The sequence below is a fragment of the Sander lucioperca genome, chromosome 21 (assembly GCF_008315115.2).
Source record: "Sander lucioperca isolate FBNREF2018 chromosome 21, SLUC_FBN_1.2, whole genome shotgun sequence".
Lineage (NCBI taxonomy): Eukaryota > Metazoa > Chordata > Actinopteri > Perciformes > Percidae > Sander > Sander lucioperca.
In genome coordinates this window covers 21,584,389-21,603,159 of record NC_050193.1, presented here as the reverse complement: position 1 = coordinate 21,603,159, position 18,771 = coordinate 21,584,389, and the positions used below count along the sequence as shown (strand labels likewise).

The 18,771-nt window shown below is 39.0% G+C and overlaps 1 protein-coding gene across 2 annotated transcripts in view; it reads right to left on the bottom strand.

Moving 5' to 3' along the window:
* The window catches only part of tmem104 (transmembrane protein 104), a 71,580-nt gene that overhangs the window by 34,492 nt on the left and 18,317 nt on the right, over positions 1-18,771 (bottom strand). For both annotated transcript variants that reach the window (XM_031318819.2, XM_031318820.2), the window contains exons 7-8: positions 14,206-14,305; positions 12,397-12,493 (exon numbers count right to left, since the gene is read on the bottom strand). In XM_031318819.2, coding sequence (XP_031174679.1) covers positions 12,397-12,493; positions 14,206-14,305 — 197 coding nt within the window. The remainder of the gene's footprint in view (positions 1-12,396; positions 12,494-14,205; positions 14,306-18,771) is intronic.

Sequence of the window (18,771 nt, the reverse complement as noted above, 5' to 3'; positions counted from 1 at the left end):
CTCTTTGCATCCGGCATGTGGATTTGTCTTCCCCTCCGTGCTCTCCTTCATTCCAAAAAGAAATCATAATGGAATGGCCTTATTAAAGCAATAAAGGGGACAAATGAAGTACCTTTACTTTATCTTAAACTCCAAGGAGAGATGCTTATAAACAACTGTGTCACATGGAATAATAGTCACCAAATGTATGTATTTGACTGGTGGAAACCGAATAAAAATAAATAAATTAACAGAGGAAAAAGAGAGATAGTTTTTTGACACTAGGGCTGGCTACCGAATTCAATACTTTAAAGGCACCGACCGAATTGCCTCTAAAGTATCAAGTATCGAAAAATGCCATTAAAGTCATTTAATACACAATTTCAATACCTAAGTAGTAAATCTCAGAGTCAGTGAGCCAATAAGCACGCAGCATGCTTCTACCAAGATCTAATAATGCCGCTGATTGGCTGTCTAACGTTACACGTCGTAGAGACAGGCAGGAAAAACTACGTTACGCACAGAGACAGGGCTCAAGTGGTAGGAGCTGAAAAATAAATAAAAATATTTGTGCCGTAATGTGTAATGTTGTAATTTCTTTTTGTTTAATAAAATTGGTATAGAAAAAAGTATCGTTTAGGAACCGGTATCGAGGTCATGGTATTGGTATTGGTATCGGTACCGATATCGAAAATTTTCAAACAATACCCAGCCATACTTTACAGTTGCATCTAGCTAAAACTAAGACAGTCCAATCTCCTCAAATATTACGTTCCCATACAACGAAACGGCATTCTCAATTACTTTTCGAGGGAGACATTTTTTTCTGGCGACTGAATGGTGAATGTTGCGAAAGGGTCACTGTTTTCAACGAGTGGTTAACATTGTGAATTACAACAAAACTACTTGGTTAGGTTTCGAAAAAGATGATTTGGATTCAAATAATGTTTGTTACGTAAATTGAGTAAGTTACATACGTAGGGTAAGTACGTTAAGTTAATAAGTCAACTTTAACACTGCTACGCCTCTGTTGGCAGTTGACATGTAGCCAGGCCTTAAAGCATCCCCTGCTTTATCGTCTATTTTAAAATAAATGGGACCCTAATTTACTAAATAAACATTATACTGTATTAAAGAAGACTTGAAACTAGTGATTGAGACCATAAACTCATTATGAAAATGTTTACCGAGGTAATAAATCAAGTGAGAAGTAGGATAATTTCCCCATAGACTTCAGACTGCGAAGCGGACTTCTTTTTGCAACCAGTGGTGTCACCCCCTTCTGGAAATTAGATATAATGCAGGTGTAAGGCACTTCCGCATTGGACGCTCTGTCAATTATTTTTACAGTCTATAGGCCACACACATAAACACTCAGGATGCCCTTGAACAAGCAAAAGTGCTATCTAATATTTCTATTTCGGTTTAATAAAAGCATGATGTATGAGTGCATCCGTTATCTAATACAAACAAGTCCTCATAATTAATCATTCAGTTTATCAGGCTGCAACAAAACGGGCTGAATTACTTGCTAAATCTAAAGAAAAAAAATCCACGGTGACCTGTGTCTCCTTGACAACGGCTCCCTCATCACCCGTCATCCCAGCGCCAGCAGGCATCTCCACCCCGTCTCGATCCGCTGCTCTGATACGGCTTCCTGCTGCTGTGTGGAGTGGACTCCCCCCCCGTGTGGATTGCAGGCCCAACACTTCTTCCTGCTGCGATAATCTCTATTAAACCATCTGTACTGTCGTTTTCCCACAGCTCGGGCTCCAACTGGGAAGGTGGCTGCCGCTCGACTACAGTATATACCTCCTTACTGTACACATGGAGTGCTTCAGCCATGTGTAGTTGATACGTAGGATGGCAATTGAATCTTATCCTAACCAGCTGTACTCAGTATCGTTATTCTGATACTGGTACTTAAACAATATGAGCTATGTAAAATATGAAACTGGAAAAATGTGGCCTCAACAAGCCAAGGTTCAAAAGACTTCTCTATGAAGACTGTGAACACATACTGGATAATTTTTTCTTTTCTTTCAAAATTACAGTTTCATATGACAATACAATAGGCAAAAATAACTTTTCAGCAAGTAGTTCTGGAAATGCAGCGAAATCACTAAAACTAAGACCAACAGGGCAAGAAACACAAATAGTCAGTTTTCACTTTCGCTGTACTAACTGTAGTTGTGCTCACACGGTGCAGGAATCCTTGCAATAAAGGATAATTACCGATAGTTCAGTTTCCAATTTTTGGTTTTACATTCAAATAGTGTTTGGACTCAATATTATATATGATTCTGGTTGATGGTATGAGAAGTGTCTGTCGTACAAAAAGGGTATAAGAATATGCAACAAAGAAAGAACTCTGCGCTCTTGATTAAACATGGTAAAAGGTTAAATAGCTACACTGCTTCCTTCAGGGTTACAAAATCATCCCACTTGTCACTTTATTCAATATCTGACAAAAAGATGTGCACCACAAAGGTCTGTGTCACTAACAGAAAGCAGTGCACTCAACTCATTTTAAGAGCCTACAATATGTAATCATGCAGGAGCATTGTTTGGTATACATTTGCTCCTTTCCTGTGTAAAGTTGGTGAAGCTACACATTAAGTGAAGAGAGCACTTCTATCATTGTAAGTACATCACTTTTGTTGAATTTTATATCTGTTAACAAATCCCCAAAACAAGTCCGACAGGCAAAGATGTCAAATTATTCACCCAACCTGCTACTAGTTTTTATTTTCACACTTTTAACTGTGTGTAACAGGCTATAACACTGCAGTCAAAAGATGGCAGGAGGCCTTCACAGGGAACGGCCAGCAAGGTCAATGAAAGTCCTCTTGGAATACATCTTTATTAGTCAGTTAATTAATCAAGCAGCTCAGTATTGAGGAAAGTGGCAGGCTGGGTCATTTCTAAACTCCTAGGGGACTTCAAATGAACTTTATTTCAATACATCAGACAGCGTATGACTTAATAGAAACATACTATAATTGAAACATCTGCATGAAGATAAGCAATGAACAATGCCGTGTAAGCATAAACATTCTTTGAGCTCATATACTGCATTGATTTTCCATCACTTTCCACATGCTGGGAGAACAATAAATCAGCCATTTAAATTGTACTGGCTTTCCAGCCGGGTGGAGTACACTGACCACTGCTTGGCTAGTCACTGTGAAAAAGCCCCTGCGGTGAAATCTAAAAAGAAAACTTAGCAGGGGACAATCAAGGACAGAGAAGTTCAATTGAGGTCTCAGGAATCTCTGCTGGAGCTGAACAAAACTCAAAAAGACCTCACTGTTGCACAGCCGCTTAATCTTTTCAATCAAAGCTGTGTAAAGGGCCAGGATCAACACCGAGTGCTTATGTTATGCAATGGCCTCCATCATCTTCCCTTTCACACCCCGAAAGCCAACAAATATTGTAGATATGGGAAGAAAAGCCCTCCAGCCGTCCACTCGGGCAGCAAACATGAGAATCAATCAGCCGCACAGCAAATCACGGTCAATTGATGTTCTTAAAAGCTTTCAGAAGCTCGGTTGAGGAAAATGGCTGTGATGACATGCCTGCTTCTGATAGTGCTGTGTAAAGTCAATACTGATTAAGTCAAAGATCTGACCTCATGAAATATCAACCGGGCAGCGTTGGGCCTTATTATCACGGAGTAATTAGTCCATCTCTTTGTGAATTCAGCACTGAGGTCTTTATGAAAATGGCAATGCCTCCTATAATGAGAGTTTGATGTGCATAACAACATCATTCTGCGATGGCTTATGGCCTCTGAAAGCAGGGTAAAACGGAGCATGACAATACCGGGCAGATCAATGTGAAGATTATGCAGAATTTAACTTTGTGGAAACACACATATACCCCAGTTTCCCCTATAGGCTGAGTGTCAATATCAAGGCTGACACTCAGTTAATGTGACAGACACATGATAAAGAAAAGGGGCCTAAGGCATGGAGCTAAAAAAGAAAATGTGCTGCCTAAAAACACTCTGAATTCAAACGTGCCCTCCAGGTGTTAAAAGTAAGAAACAAGGGTCAGGCAATCTGTAAAAAACAACACAGTTCAAAAAACTGGTGGCAACATGTTGAATAAAAACACAAACATGTGCCATAATAATATAATTATATATTATATAATAATAATAATGCCAACACTCAAAAGTGAACCAAACCAGGTTCCAGTGGGGTTTTTTTTTTTCACTTTCCCTCATCCCTCCTCATTTCCTTAGTGTCTAGCAGGAGGGCTGTTGGAAAAGGTCTAGTCATCTGTACAGGGGCAGCTGTTCTCAAACCTTAAAATAACCCACAATCTGTTGTCCACTAAGAACAAAGCACCCCAATTGCCGTAAGCCGCCATCTGGGGAAAACCTGCCAAAACTGTTGAAGAGATTCACACAGAAAAAAGTCCACACGGAAGGGACACCGACGAAAAAGGTCAATGACAAGAAAGTCCTGGCTGTTTAAGTGCTCTTAAAGACCCAGTGAAATGAAAATACATTTTCCTAGTTTTAATCCTGTGTCCTTGTGTTACCTGTAGAAAATAAAAACAAGATTAAAAAATAACAAAAAGATTTAAAAAAAAAACAACAAAAAAAACCACCATATGCAATATGGAGAGAGATAGGACAACCCAGTTATAGGACAATAAACGTGTTCGTGTACACGAATCAATAGATTAAATTACGTGAACATTTTACGAATTGGGTTGGATAGGAAGAGATGTGTTTGGATATCAGTGGGGAAAAAACTTCCAAAACAATGTGACTGAGGACTAATTCATTCGTCTCTCTCTCTCTCCTCCTGATCTAACAGGTGAGGGAAGTGTGTGTGTGTGTGTGTGTGTGTGTGTGTGGAGCCAACAGTCTCTGTAGCTCCGTATCACCATAAACTCTAAGGGCCCTATCTTGCACCCAGAGCGGCGCAGCGCAAAGCCCGACGCAAGTGTCTTTGCTAGTTTAAGGCCGACGCAGTTGTCAATTTCCCGTTCAGCGCCCACGTCGTTTAAATAGCAAATGCACCTGCGCCCATCTGTGCGCCCATCTGTGCGCCCATCTGTGCGCCCATGGGCGTGCTGGTCTTACAGGGAGGTGTGTTCAGGTGCATTCTTGGCGTATTGCTATCTTAATGAAGCAGAAAGTGATCGCGCCATTGACCAACAAAAACCTGGTCTAAAGTCAATAACGCAGCATTTCATTGTTATTTTAACGCTGGCTTCACCTCGTGGAGTTTTGGTGGCATAGTGCTCAATCCATATATGTTTCTTCTCCTGAAAATCTCTCCTTCCTGCTTAGCAAATTTGCCATCATAATAGCAATGCAAAAAGGTACAAACGCGTCTGGCTTTTAAAGGAAATGGGAGATGACACTCTGTTTGGTTTATTGCATGTTACGCCCCAAACACACCTATGATTAATTAAGACACTAAGTACAACCCTTTTGAACCATGCGCCCGGCGCACGGACCCTTTTTTTCCACCGTCAAACTAGCAAAAGTGGATTCGTACATGCCCTAAATGCGCCGGCACCAGGCGCTTCACGCCGTGCACTTAGATCGTTAAAATAGGGCCCTAAGCCTGCCCACTTCTTAGCAGTCTGCTCAAATGCAAAGGATTTGATTTAAATCCCTCCTGTAAATGTACACCGTTCAAATATTCCGTTTCACTGAGAAATACGTCACAGTACAGAAGCAAAAGCAACTCGAACTTCTGTTACGCTGGGACTTTAAGGATGAATTAGATTAGTGCTGAAATGATATGTTAATTCATCTATGAAGTTTAAGGGGTTTAGGGCTGCAACTAACGATTATTTTAATAATCGATTAATCTGTCGATTATTTGATGAATCGGATAAAAAAACAAAAAAGCATTAATTTACTAACTCAACTCAATACATACTTACATACATACTTGTTGTTTTAGTTAATAGTTGTGTAAAGGTAAGTAACCCAAAGAGCAGATACAGACCACACACACGTTCACTTGAAGCTTATTCATTAAATTATTACCATCATTGTACTAAGTGCAAGTTAAGTTCATTTATACACCACATTTAAGCACAGCTTAAGATGACCAAGTGCTATAAAAGAACCTTAAAATGAAATTAAAAAGTACAACACACACAAATATATTTGTCAACAATAACTGATATGGGACAAAGCACAGAATATATACATGACAATAGATTGAAAAATGAATGGGCCAAAAAAGGCAAGTGAATAAAAACGTGTCTTTAGTCTTGCCTGCTTTACTACTGTTATTAACGAGCTAACGCTAGCTTGTCAAGCTGGATAACGAGTAAATACCACACCAGCACCACTGGAGAGACGTTACGTTCCTCACGTCAAAACAGAACAAAAGTAGGATTCTGTAGTGACTTATCCTTCCGTTGAACTCCCTTCCTCCTCATCAAGGACTCCAACATGTTTACGTTTTAGGTGCTGAATCATCACCGTGGTGCGCCCGTGCCATGCCATGTCGCTTTTGCTTATCTTGCAATTAACACGTTTTCGATTTATTTAGTGTGAAATGCTCCCACACGTTGGATGACTTAGGTCGTACTGATTTCTCTGCCTCCGCCATGTGTTCCAGAACAACGTTACGGGTCTCTCTGGTCTCTCTCCGTATTTCCTCTACCCCCGCTCTGCTCTTTTTTCCTTTTCTTTCGCTCCGCGCCGCTCCGCACGGCACTCAACTCAATTGCTTTTATCTCCGCGACTGAGTGGCGTGTTGCGCGACACAACGAATCGATAATGAAATTCGTTGCCAACTTTTTTAATAATCGAATTTTATCAATTTTATCGATTCGTTGTTGCAGCCCTAAAGGGGTTACTTGCTGCTTTCTCTGTTCCATATCATTGTAAACTGAATATCTCTTGGACTGTTGGTCGGAAAAACAAAAACCACCAATGCACCAGCTTTGGCTCTGAAAACCTGCAACAGGCATCTCAGAGACAAAAGGTATCATAGTAGAGCGGCTAACCACAACAATTGTGCATTTTATGAAAAAAGCATGACATTTCTAACATAGTAAGTGCATACCATAAGGTTTATTTTCAGATGTGGAGGGAAGTCAGATTTGACCTCTGAGGGCCGTTAGAGGTCAAATCCAAGATGGCCACCAGTCCCCAAAGTCTAATGTTCAAAATCATTTAATTTCGGAACCAAACCGTGTAAAATAACAGTTAAGGTGTCATTTTCAACTAAATACGGGGTGCTCATTCATTTGGTGATATTTTTTAGATCACCAGAATTTAAGAACATTCAAATCTAACCTTGACCTTGATATATATGAATATTCTTGACCTCTAATGGCCCTCAGAGGTCAAATCTGACTTCCCTCCAAATCTGGAAATAAACCTTATGGTATGCACTAGTAGGTTAGAAATGTCATGCTTTTCTCACAAAATGCACAATTATTTATAATATGAGAGCTTATCCACTCTACTATCAACACATGAACAGATTACAATGAAATGAATCATCTTGTTGAGGCCTGAGATGTGACCACTGGAATTTGCGGTGATCCTCAAAATGTTGTTCGGTCAAGATGAAGTCCAGCAGTAAAAGAGAAGTGAATGAAAGCTTCTGAACAACAATTTATCCTGCAGGACTCGCCAGGGAAAGCCTCCGCCCATCAGTACAGCAGCTCTCTGTCTGACGTCAACCTCTCTTACTCCCTTTCTCAGCACCCACACAGGGATTAAAGCTCTTTAGAGCAACGCCATAATCAGGCTCCTCTTTAATCTCTTGTCATTTTCTAAACACTAAAAATGTTATGGCTGCAGTAATGTGCATCACCACTCATGATTCCCCTGGACACAACCAAAGCAGCTCCCTTATCATAGACTAGTCCGAAACATAACCCAACTACAGTACAGGCCCCCATTGGCGTCCAATAATCTACATTACACATGAATATGTTACTGTACTGTAACTACAGTACAAATAAAAAAGTAGTTCAGTAAAAAAGGAAGAAAAAATTACATTATTACATCATATACAAATTAAAGAAGTATATGATTTGGTACTAAAGTAGCATTTATATACCGTCTATGTGGTAAAGAAAGCTCAAACGAGAACAACAGAACTTAAAAATGACTGTGATATTAGAGAAACGTATCCAGTAGCAGCATACAGTATGAACATTCAATCACTTCTTTTAAATGTAGAAAGAGATACAATTTAGAGAAACTGCTACTTAAAAGAGAGGCCTTTTGGATGTTTTAATTGGGTTTGGAACATTTAACGTACAATATGTAATTTTCTGCCACTCAGGGACGGAACGATGCCGTCATTGCAGTCAGCTTCTCCTGGTTAGGATTCTTTCAGCAGTCATCGTTCAGGAGCTTTTTACCTGGAGCCAAATTATCTGCAGAGGTCTCCTCCTCTCCAAAACAAACGGACCCGCTGATTAAAACCGATAAAAACCCTAAATAAAGCAGTTTCACGTTAAAGTTACACATGTCCGATGACTAAAATCCTTGATCTGGTTAAAATATATAGTTAAAACCCATCAACATCTAAAATGTGTATTGTAAAAATGTGGCTTAAATTGCATAAAAAGTCAATTTATGACAGCTTCGGGCAGACAACCATCAACAGGCGACTGCGACTTACTTAGAAAATCCAGTAGTCAGGCCTTTCCATAAGTGTGGAGATGGACAAGGTTTTGGTATTCTGTGTTTCGAAAAAAAAAAAAAGGTTGAAAGAATATGCAATCTGCTATTTTGTACTGAAAAATGGAGATTCTGCCTTCTTTTATTTAATATACCGTATGTGCTTTCCATTGCTGACTGGGTTGCAGGATGTCTAGGCATTTATACTCACTTGATATATTTGTAATAAAAAACTAATAGGTTTGAAATAAATCAGTTCCATTTTGCCCCCAGCTTCCATCATCCCCCTAAAAATACTAATTATGAAAATATTGGTACATAAAAATGAGGTAATGGGGTGAAAAAGGTTATGAACCACTGCTTTATACACATTTATTTGTACTATATTAGTCAGGGATGGTTTGGTCTTTGCATGACAAACCCTCCTTCAAACTTATAGTCTATTTCTTTTATAAGTCTATTATTCAGCTAGCAATTTTGAGCATGGCTTCACTGAATGACCCCTCGGAAACGTTGTACCTGTGGAAGACCTGAGTGAAAATGGTCTGTTCTTCAGTTCGGTTCAATACTGTGGAAGAAGGGCACTTTGTCCTTGCAGCTCAGCTCGCAACACTGAGAATACAAAGGAGACCAAGTGGATTGTGGGTGGGGCAGGTTTTGATAGCTCTTTCCACAGGGTAGAGAACAGCTGAGGAGAAATATTAAATTATTTAGACTCATCATTCAGAGTCTGGGAGAAGTCTCTAGGCCAGATCCTCTGACCCTGTGAAGGCACAGACCCAGAGTGAGGAGACAGTCCACACACACTGTACAGTATGCTTACAGGACCCGCTCAATGTTTCATCACAGCTCAATGATTTCTGATATATTTAAGAAAAGGTCAACCAGAAGAAGAAAGACAATTGCCAGGATAAGAACGTATGACATAATAAAATATATGCCGAAAAAGCCCATAATGTCTGTGAGCAGATGGATCGACGACTAACATCAAAAGACAAAAAATCTTCACCTGTCATCACAGGACTGAAGGTATTTCTCAGCTGCAGCTGAGCATTTAAATCATGACACAATGTACATAAACAGAACAGCTGCAATATCCACAGGTGTTTATAGTTAATGTGGCTGATTGGACCTTTTCCAGGAATGTGTGGGTGTGGTTAGACTGAGAGATTGACATCTTCCTGAGTCCCCTGTTGTGACAAGACAAATGACATCTTTTTCATCCTTATTTGTAGAAAGAATTTGTGACCTTATAAGTAGGGTTGGGTATTGTTTGGATTTTTTACGATTCCGATGCCGGACCGGTACTTTTAAAACGATTCCGATTCCTAAACCGATTCTTGAAAAACTGAAAAATGCCATCAAATATGTAATATGTTTACTAGCGATCACGTGCAGTGAATGGTTAATATGCTTTTACGTCTGTTTTGGTGAGCCCAGAGGGAAAGTAGCCTACATTAACGGTAGCTAGCTAACAGTAGACTACAGAGAAAGTGTGATATTTTTACGTCGGTTTCGGAGCGACAGAGGGAAAATATTTCAGTCGACAAATTAAGTGGAACCGAAATGAGGAACCAAAATTTATATTCTAATCCGGTCCAATTCCTACCGGTTGCGTAGGAACCAGTTCCATAGTGGAACCGGGTTTCGGTACCCAACCCTACTTATAAGTTCCCATCAAAGCTCCGGCCCACCTTCAACCTGAAAAGAGTCTAATCAGCCAGAATAACTGAAAACACCTGTGTGGGTGTTCAGAGGCTTTAAAGACCAGTACTGCAATGCAAAATTGGGCCACATTTTGAGAGTAAGCAAATAAAATCTAAGGAATTCCACTTGAAAAAAAACGTCATTACGAGAATTAACATACACATGTGGAGAACTATTTAAGATGTATGGACGCAAAACAGACTAAAAGTTTAACCATCGGATGTTAATTTGCATCGGATTTGCTGAGATAAAGACAGGAATTGATTAATTAAAAATAATGAGAAGTCAACTTATTATTATGATATCAGAGTAGAAAATATTACGGTGACAAACACCATTAAAGCTCATCTGCAGGGCTGCATCTGATCCGATCCATCGATACTGACTGGATTCTAAGCAGATTGGATATTAGAAGTGACGACCCACATTTAATACAGTTACCGTTGATCCTCCCTGCGTGCGTTTTACAATAAATGCATTTTAGTGTGGTAGGCCTTTACCATAAAACTGGAAGAGCTAACAATGACACTTTTGGTTAGCTAACAATATCAAAGATTCCATCTAGTTTGTTTTTTTTAATGCAGTTGTTTGTTCAGGCTATCATTTTGAAACATTGCATGAATTAAATAACTTTTATTACATGTCAAATAAAGCTTGATAAAGACGAACGGCTCAGAAAACAAAAACTGACAAGGAACATGCAGAGGCGTGTAGAAGGTTTGTATGGTCTGTGACTGGACACAGTACCAGTTATCATACAGCAGAAACAGTGTGTTACATGTCTGACACAAGCTGAACGTGAGGTTGTGTCTTGGTATTATTTTGAATGCATTGTAACGCCACAGTTTCATAAACCTTCAATAAAAATGCAATTTGCACAGGTTTAAAAAGGATTTTGGTGTATGAGCTTCTCCATTTGCAGTTAAGAATGAATGAGTAGCTACAGCCTCATGTTACCTTTCTCTCTCATTGAAGAATAAGTTTAATCAATGTCACATAGAGACGTTTCAGATTTTAATTTTGGGGGGGAAAAGAGCACTATTTGCAGTTCTTGTACGAGTATAGTTTGAAGGTCAGATCAGTGTGTCCCTACTTGTCAGTGTCACTGCTGTAAATATTCTTCAGTGCTACATATCTACTTCCCTGCACGGTCATGATGAAACTGGAAAATTAGTCTGCAAATCTGCATGTGTAAACAAATTGACCGGAGATTACTAATCAGCATTATTTCAATTTGCCAACATACAGTAAGAGGCTTATCCCATTAGGAGATAAAAGGGGAAAAGTTAATTTATTGGCACATTCTTTGGGGGTCTGTTCATTCTATTAAATTTGTGGCAAGGATAGGAAGCAGAGAGAGAGAGAGAGAGAGAGAGAGAGAGAGAGAGAGAGAGAAGGAGGCTGAGAAATTATACAGGAGGAGATCAGCAATGTCGCTGTGCAAAGTTAAAGCTCAAGTGGAAATCACAGAGTTTGGCTCGCTTAAAACTTCAAGGACACACACGCTTCCTGTGTGCTGCAGAGGTGGTGAGTCTCGGGACGTTTGAGTGAGGGAGGGACTCAGAAGACAGAAAACGTTGTCAGAGCTTCATCCGACAGAAATGCAGGCACGACTTGACACATTACACCTCGTTCACACAGGAGATAAAAACATCTATAGACAAGTTGCAGCTGGGCTGTTTGAGCCAAACGTGTACTTTTGCCCCTGAATCCCATGTGAAAACAAGCTGTACGTAAATTGTTCAACAATCAATCATTTCAACCTCTTCTTTGTAAAAAAATTTAAACAATCCGGTCAGTCTGTATTTTCAACCTTATTTCCATAACTCATTTTATGAGTGGATCTGTGACTGAAATGTCAGAGATCCTGGAAATATCAATGCAGAACCATGATAAGCAGCCTGAATCAGGGCTAGCCTTGGAATTGACTGCGGTTTTGACTACAGTCCTGGACTATGCTCCAGTTCCCAGGACTTAAAAGGAGGAGGTGGATAACTCAGTCGTTCACAAACTACTTGGCAAGAAAAACCAGGGAGGTGAACAGAGGTACGTGCATGCTAAGAGGAATCAACACTTACCAGAAACACCCGGTACGCATCTTTCCTCGAGACAGAACCCCAGCAGGGATCTGTGTCGTTGTACTTCACACTTCCAGCGCTGCAGGAGTGGTTTCCACTGCACAGGAAGTACACAAACAAACTGATTTCAACATTAAAGCCCAACCTTGTGAGATGTTGCCATTGGAAAATAATGCACACTAACAGGCCGTCATCATCATTTATATTCAAAGTTTGAACTCTCAATATAACTCATCATGGAAAATGTCTGAGTAGCAGAGGTTATGAAAACTTGAGTGTCTCTCAAAAGTAATCACAAACCCGATCACTGCTGCGTGACACAGTTTTAGTAGAATCTGTCCATGCTACTAAGTAATCTGCGGTGGGTGCCTTTGGCAAAGCAAACTGCTTTTGAAGTCTCAGTTACATCTCACAATTATTTTCTATGGAAGGTTAGCAAGGTTTGGACAAGTGGAAGAGAATTTAACACGATACGACAGCATCAGTGTGGTGCGCCTCAGGACAGGATGACGTAGGCCTGCTTTGTCACAAAAATTAGAAGAAGAAGAACTGACTGTTTCAGTTCTTCTTCAGATACGTAATGAGGGTAAAGTGAAAGTATTAAAAAACACAGCGTCAGTCTAGGTAATCATTTATTTTTCTGTCAGTGTGGCCTATAAAAAGGAAGCTTTAATTAAAAAGAATCTCGGTGTTTTGTGTAATTGCAATTTAGAGCTAAGGTTGGGTGGACAAAAACACAAACAACGTGGATCGGGTTTACATGTTATAATACGGCGGAATTTGAAAACGCATCTTTTTCTTTCAGTTTTTTTTGTTCTCCATCCACAACAAGTCTGTTTTTCACACCCAAAATTAGAGCTTCTAGTCTCCAGACTCGATAAATGTGAAAAATCAAAAATTTTGAAAATTCATTAGCTTTTGAAAATGATATCAAATTCAAGACGACTATTTTCTGTTGCCTATAACTTTCTCTGTAATCACTGAGATGTTAAATCCTAAAATAATCATTTGAATAGCACAAAGGTAGGAATGACTGTTCTGTATCTGTTGTCTCACAAAAGAAGAAAGAAAGATGTTAATAAGAACGAAGTAAATCACAAATTTAGCTGTATTACAACACAGTATAGATAACCACAGACATACAGACACACAACGTAGAAGGTATTTTGTTTGCGTGCGTGGTTGAGATCTTTACAAAAACGACCTACAAATGTTTTTTGTTTGAAATGTATTTACCTGGTTAAGTTTATTCTAGTCAACTCTGAAGTCAGAGAAAGTAATTGAGACAAAATGGTGGGCAGTTTATAAAAGATCATATATTATACTTTATACCTATTTTTGAAACTTCCTGAACCAATCAAAGACATCACTGTGAGAAACTGTCCCCATTCTGAAATCATCTCACTAAACACTAAAGGGGGAATGACTATTTCTTTAGTCCAGGATCTGAAGGGCAGAGTCAGTAACTACAGTATATAAAATAACCTTATTCTCACTCAGTCTTGCCAGCGGACTTGCAATAAAAATCTGTCTGGAAGCAAGTCAACATGACCCAGACACCAGGAGCACCGGTAAGAGGTCAGCGGGCCTAAAGGCCTCGGTCAGCAAAGCTTTATTGTCTTAATCTTGAGTTCTGAAGGTGATTACAGGACCAACGTGTCTGGGGAAGAGGAGCCAATAAGATGAAGACAGATGTGTTCTAAGTAGCAAATGTTCTTCAAGGAGAAAGTCTATAAAACCCATCTATATATGTTTTACTTCACAATATAAGTGAGAATGAATGTGATAAAGTGAGTATATTGGTCTTACCAGGCGACTTCCATTAGTGATATAGGCACAGCTGCTGCGTAGATGGCCAGGTCTCCGTACAGATAGACTATAATGCAGATGTAGAACATATTGATGCCAACTGAAAGACAAAAATGAAAAGAACAAGGCATGAATGACTCAGAGTTGTTGATGTGAATAAAATCAACAGACTCTCTGAAACTAAGCAATGTCCTGCTGCGGACATAGGCGCAGCAGCTAAGTGTATTTCAAGACACCTAAAAAAAAAAAGAAATCAATATCAGTTTTAGTGTACACTATATTTAGAATATTTTCACTGCTTTACCTAGCTGCAGAGGCCCTTTACAACAGGAAACTGAAACTATTATGTCCATCTATGCTCTCTTCTAAGCCACCAGAGTCACAAAAGAAGTAATTTTACCTCACAGAACACGGAAGTTGCTGGTCTACCGCTGCCTTCATCGGTTAGTTTGTTTGTTAGTTTCGTTAGTTCCTAACCCTTTTAAAACACCAAAGTCACAAAATCACACGGCTTCAGTTCCCCCAGTATAAACTTAAAAAGGGATTCCTGCGGTGAAAATGTTTCTGATCTTCTTTTTTTAGATCTAAAATTTGTTTAGCTGCTGCTTTGTCCACAGCGGTACTCAGTACTCCTGCCTGCTTCTTCAAACTGGAGGCGTGCCGACCCCAATCTACTGTAGGTAGTACACTGACTATGGATGAGTACCTTACACAACCCAACTTTAAAATATCTGAACTATCCCTTTAAAGGAACATGAGATCATGAGGTGACGAGCAAATACATTCTTCATCTTCATCAGCTGTCCAAACACTTAAAAATGAAATATAGTTGAGGAACCACGTGTGTTAAACTTTACTACCATGGTGCCATCTCTATTAAAATGCAATCTCATCCACACCTCCGCTCACTACATCCCTCCATCCCTTTTCTGGGACAGCAGAGGCACATCTTATTGGTCTAATGAAAAATATTAATAGCATTAATTAAAAAAAACTAATCACTCCATGAAATACATTTTCCCTGTCAGCCTTTACTCTCCACAGCAACAAGCTCATCACCATCTGCCCTTATCTTTTCATCCACTGGCCGGCCCCGGTCCCAGCCCCAGCTGCCTCTGCCAGGACAAGATGGAGGGCTTTAACTGGCAGACAGATCATCACAGTGCACCACACATCAATCACACTCTTGAATTCTCAGAAGGGGGTTCACTGAACCCCTCAGCTAATTCATTACTGCCGAGGAAATTAGAGCATAGAGTCCTTTAAAAAGGAATAAAAAGTGACACATTCACAGCTACACTGATTCTTATATGAATTAAGGTCTGAGAATGCCGATCAAACAGTTAAATTAGGCTGTGAAAGGAGTTGAAAAAATAAGGATCTGGCAGCCTAATAAACATCCATTGATCTAGTTGCAAAAAAGCTGTTAACAGAAAGAAACCAACATCAGAGACTACAGAGTACTGCAAGTCAAAATTACCTGATATGATTATTTTCTCGATTCATTGTTTGGTCTATATAATGTCAGACAATGTAAAGAAACAGTGACTACACATCACAGAGCCTTATGTAATGTCTTCAGATTACTTGTTTTGTCCGACCAAAAGTCCAAAACCCCAAAATATTGAATTTAAACTGATACAAATCAGACAAAAAGCATCAAATCTTCACATCTGAAGAGCTGGAATCTGAGAGTGTTGACATTTCTGGTTAATAAAAGAAATGTATGGCTACCTTTTTTTGGCTTGCGTATGAACTGTATTAAGGACTGTATTGTTATAAACAGCCAATAACGTAAAGTTAAAGCCTCTTTGGCAAGAAGCCACAAAACGCCAACCACTCAAAGTAACACAAAACTGAAAACTGAAACCAAAAACTAAACAAAAAAAGTGATGAACCTCATTACATGAAACAGAAAGTCATATTCTAAAATATTTTACTAGTTCTACTTAAAAGTGGTAATGTGCCTTATATGTCATTTTGAAAGTAACCCAAATAAATCAATAAAAGCATTAACCGAGATTGAATGGGGCAATAAATAGGGATGATTGCACTGATGGAAGGAATTTGAAATGTTGTGCTTCAGCCTTCTTCATTTGTATTTAGTCAATATTATGATAAAAGATGCAAGTAATGTAAAAAATGACATGACAGCTCAAAGAAATTTTGTTTGAACTTTTTAACTGTGAAAATGTATCGGACACTATTTTTACCTTTGCTAGTTCCTTCCAAAATATAACGTGAGGAATGCTTCATTTCTAGCTAAAGCAGATTGTGTTGCATAGCTTTACAGCGCGTCTAACATTTGAGAAGTTAAATGAAAAAAGGTTTTCTAGAAAAATATGTTTGTATTTCTCATAGTAGACATGGGCCGGTTACCAGTTTCAAGGTTTTAAAAAGTCACGGTTTCAAAACCACTAACATTTTCCGTCATACCGTCCCTAAGGTATGAGCTGTTTTTTATGAGTGGTCAAGGAGAGAAAGTGCCATTTAGTAATCCCTCTCCCTGCCAGTGTGCAGTGTGTTTCAAAATAAAATACATTGTGTTCAATGGAAAAAAATGTTGTTTTAACAAAACATTTTAAAGCTGTAATTGCAATACCGCGATACTGTGAAACGGTGACATTTGAGGCTGAAGGTTATCATACCGTCAGAATCTTATACCGGCCCATGCCTATCTCAAAGCAAGGTATCAAAAGTATGGTTTTGGTATCAAAATTCAGGTATCGTATCATCAATGGCATGGACTTTTCAAAAATACCAGAGTAATTTGTAGAGTTGCATAAATAAACGGTGAATTAAAAATGCATGTATCATTACAAAGTCACCATTAAGATATTAATAAAGACAAGTTTTGGATGGTTTACCTGTATACTTTTGTCATGTGCAAGTGTAGCATCAAAAAGATATAACTCTGGTACTTATTTTCATGTAGGGATGCAACGATCCAATACTGACTCAAATAGCTGGATCTGGTATCGTGACAATGGGGCAGATCAATTCAACTCTTCCTAATTATTATTTCATAAAAAACAATTCAGTAAATTTATATATATATGTATTTGTTATATTTTGTTTTACAGTTAGGAATGCAATGTTTAAAGCTATAATGCGTAGTTTCTGTCTCCCCCATGAGGAAGAGAAGAAATGACAACACCACTGTCGTTGCATCCACATGATACGAGCCTTCAGTGAGATGTGGAGATCATAGGCTTAATTAGCTTTGTATCAACTCATGTGGCAATGGTTTGAATGTCGTGCACTATAGCTTTAAGTCTAAGCCTGATGTTGGTATCGAATCGGTCCTCAGTATCGGACGATACCCAAAGCCCAAGTATTGGTATCGGGACTGAAAAAATCGGATCACTGCATCCCTATTTTCACACACCCTCAAATGCAAAGTTCAGTATAAGTAGTTCTGTAATGAAGCAACTGATGAAATACTGACTCAAGTGCAATTATACTGTATATTGTGTACGATAATGTGAAGCATATTTTAATATCTATAATATAGTTCAAATTGGACAGGCACATGTTTTAGCGTTAAAGAAAAAGTATTATTTCTCACATTGCCAGCTGAAGAAACAAACCCTTCTCTACTCTGCATAATGTCTCCTGTGATACAACATTGGACGAGGCATATTAGTGTCTCAGTGGCAGATAGCAGAAACAGGACGTACTGTACTTTGCCGCCGCTGTCAGTAAGTGATAGCAAGGCGGGAGCTCTGCATGACCATGGGGATGCAGGCCTTCACGGCACTGTAACTAATATTTCCCAATTACCCAGAGCCACGGGGCAAAAATGCTGCAAAATGGGTCTGCACGTAGGAGCCCGGTCTTTCACGTAGCTGTGTAACGAATCCCTATCCATCATCACTTTGCTTCTGACTGACAGCAGACCTGACAACCTCTCTGAGAGCAGCCACAGCAAAAAGCCACTTTTATTACCTCATACTATAAGGATGTAATACTGTACATTACATAATAGGAATGGACAAATGTTATTTTACGTTTCCTATTGTAAGAAGTCTGCTTTGACCTCCTGTAAGGTCACAAATAGCTTGCGCTGCTGTCCCACTGAAAGCCCCGGATATAAAAAAAGAGGATTTTAACTTTGAATATTACCTCATTAACCTTTTTCTCCTTATACTCGAATTCTACTTCTTGTGGGAATATCAGAGTCAAAACTTGATGAACTGAGATTATAGGCTTTCACAAATCAAATCTAAATTGAGCCATCCCCTGATGCAACAAGACCATTTACAATATGTCTCTAAAATAAGTAAATAGTACAGTACAGACTCAGAAATGGCCAATGTCAACATAACTTCTGTGTGATGCAGGTAACCTTTGTCAGTGCAATAAAATAACAATAAATCAATATTTAACATCACTGAAACTAGGGCTGCAAAACAAGGACATGTAACAAAGGGTTTAAAACTAAGACTAAATAAAAAAAAAAAAATAGCTGACAAAATGAAGAAAGAAAACATTTTGACTAAAAGTTGACTAAAATATAACGACTTTTCGTCGACTTAAACTGGACTAAAACATTTTGAGTTGTCG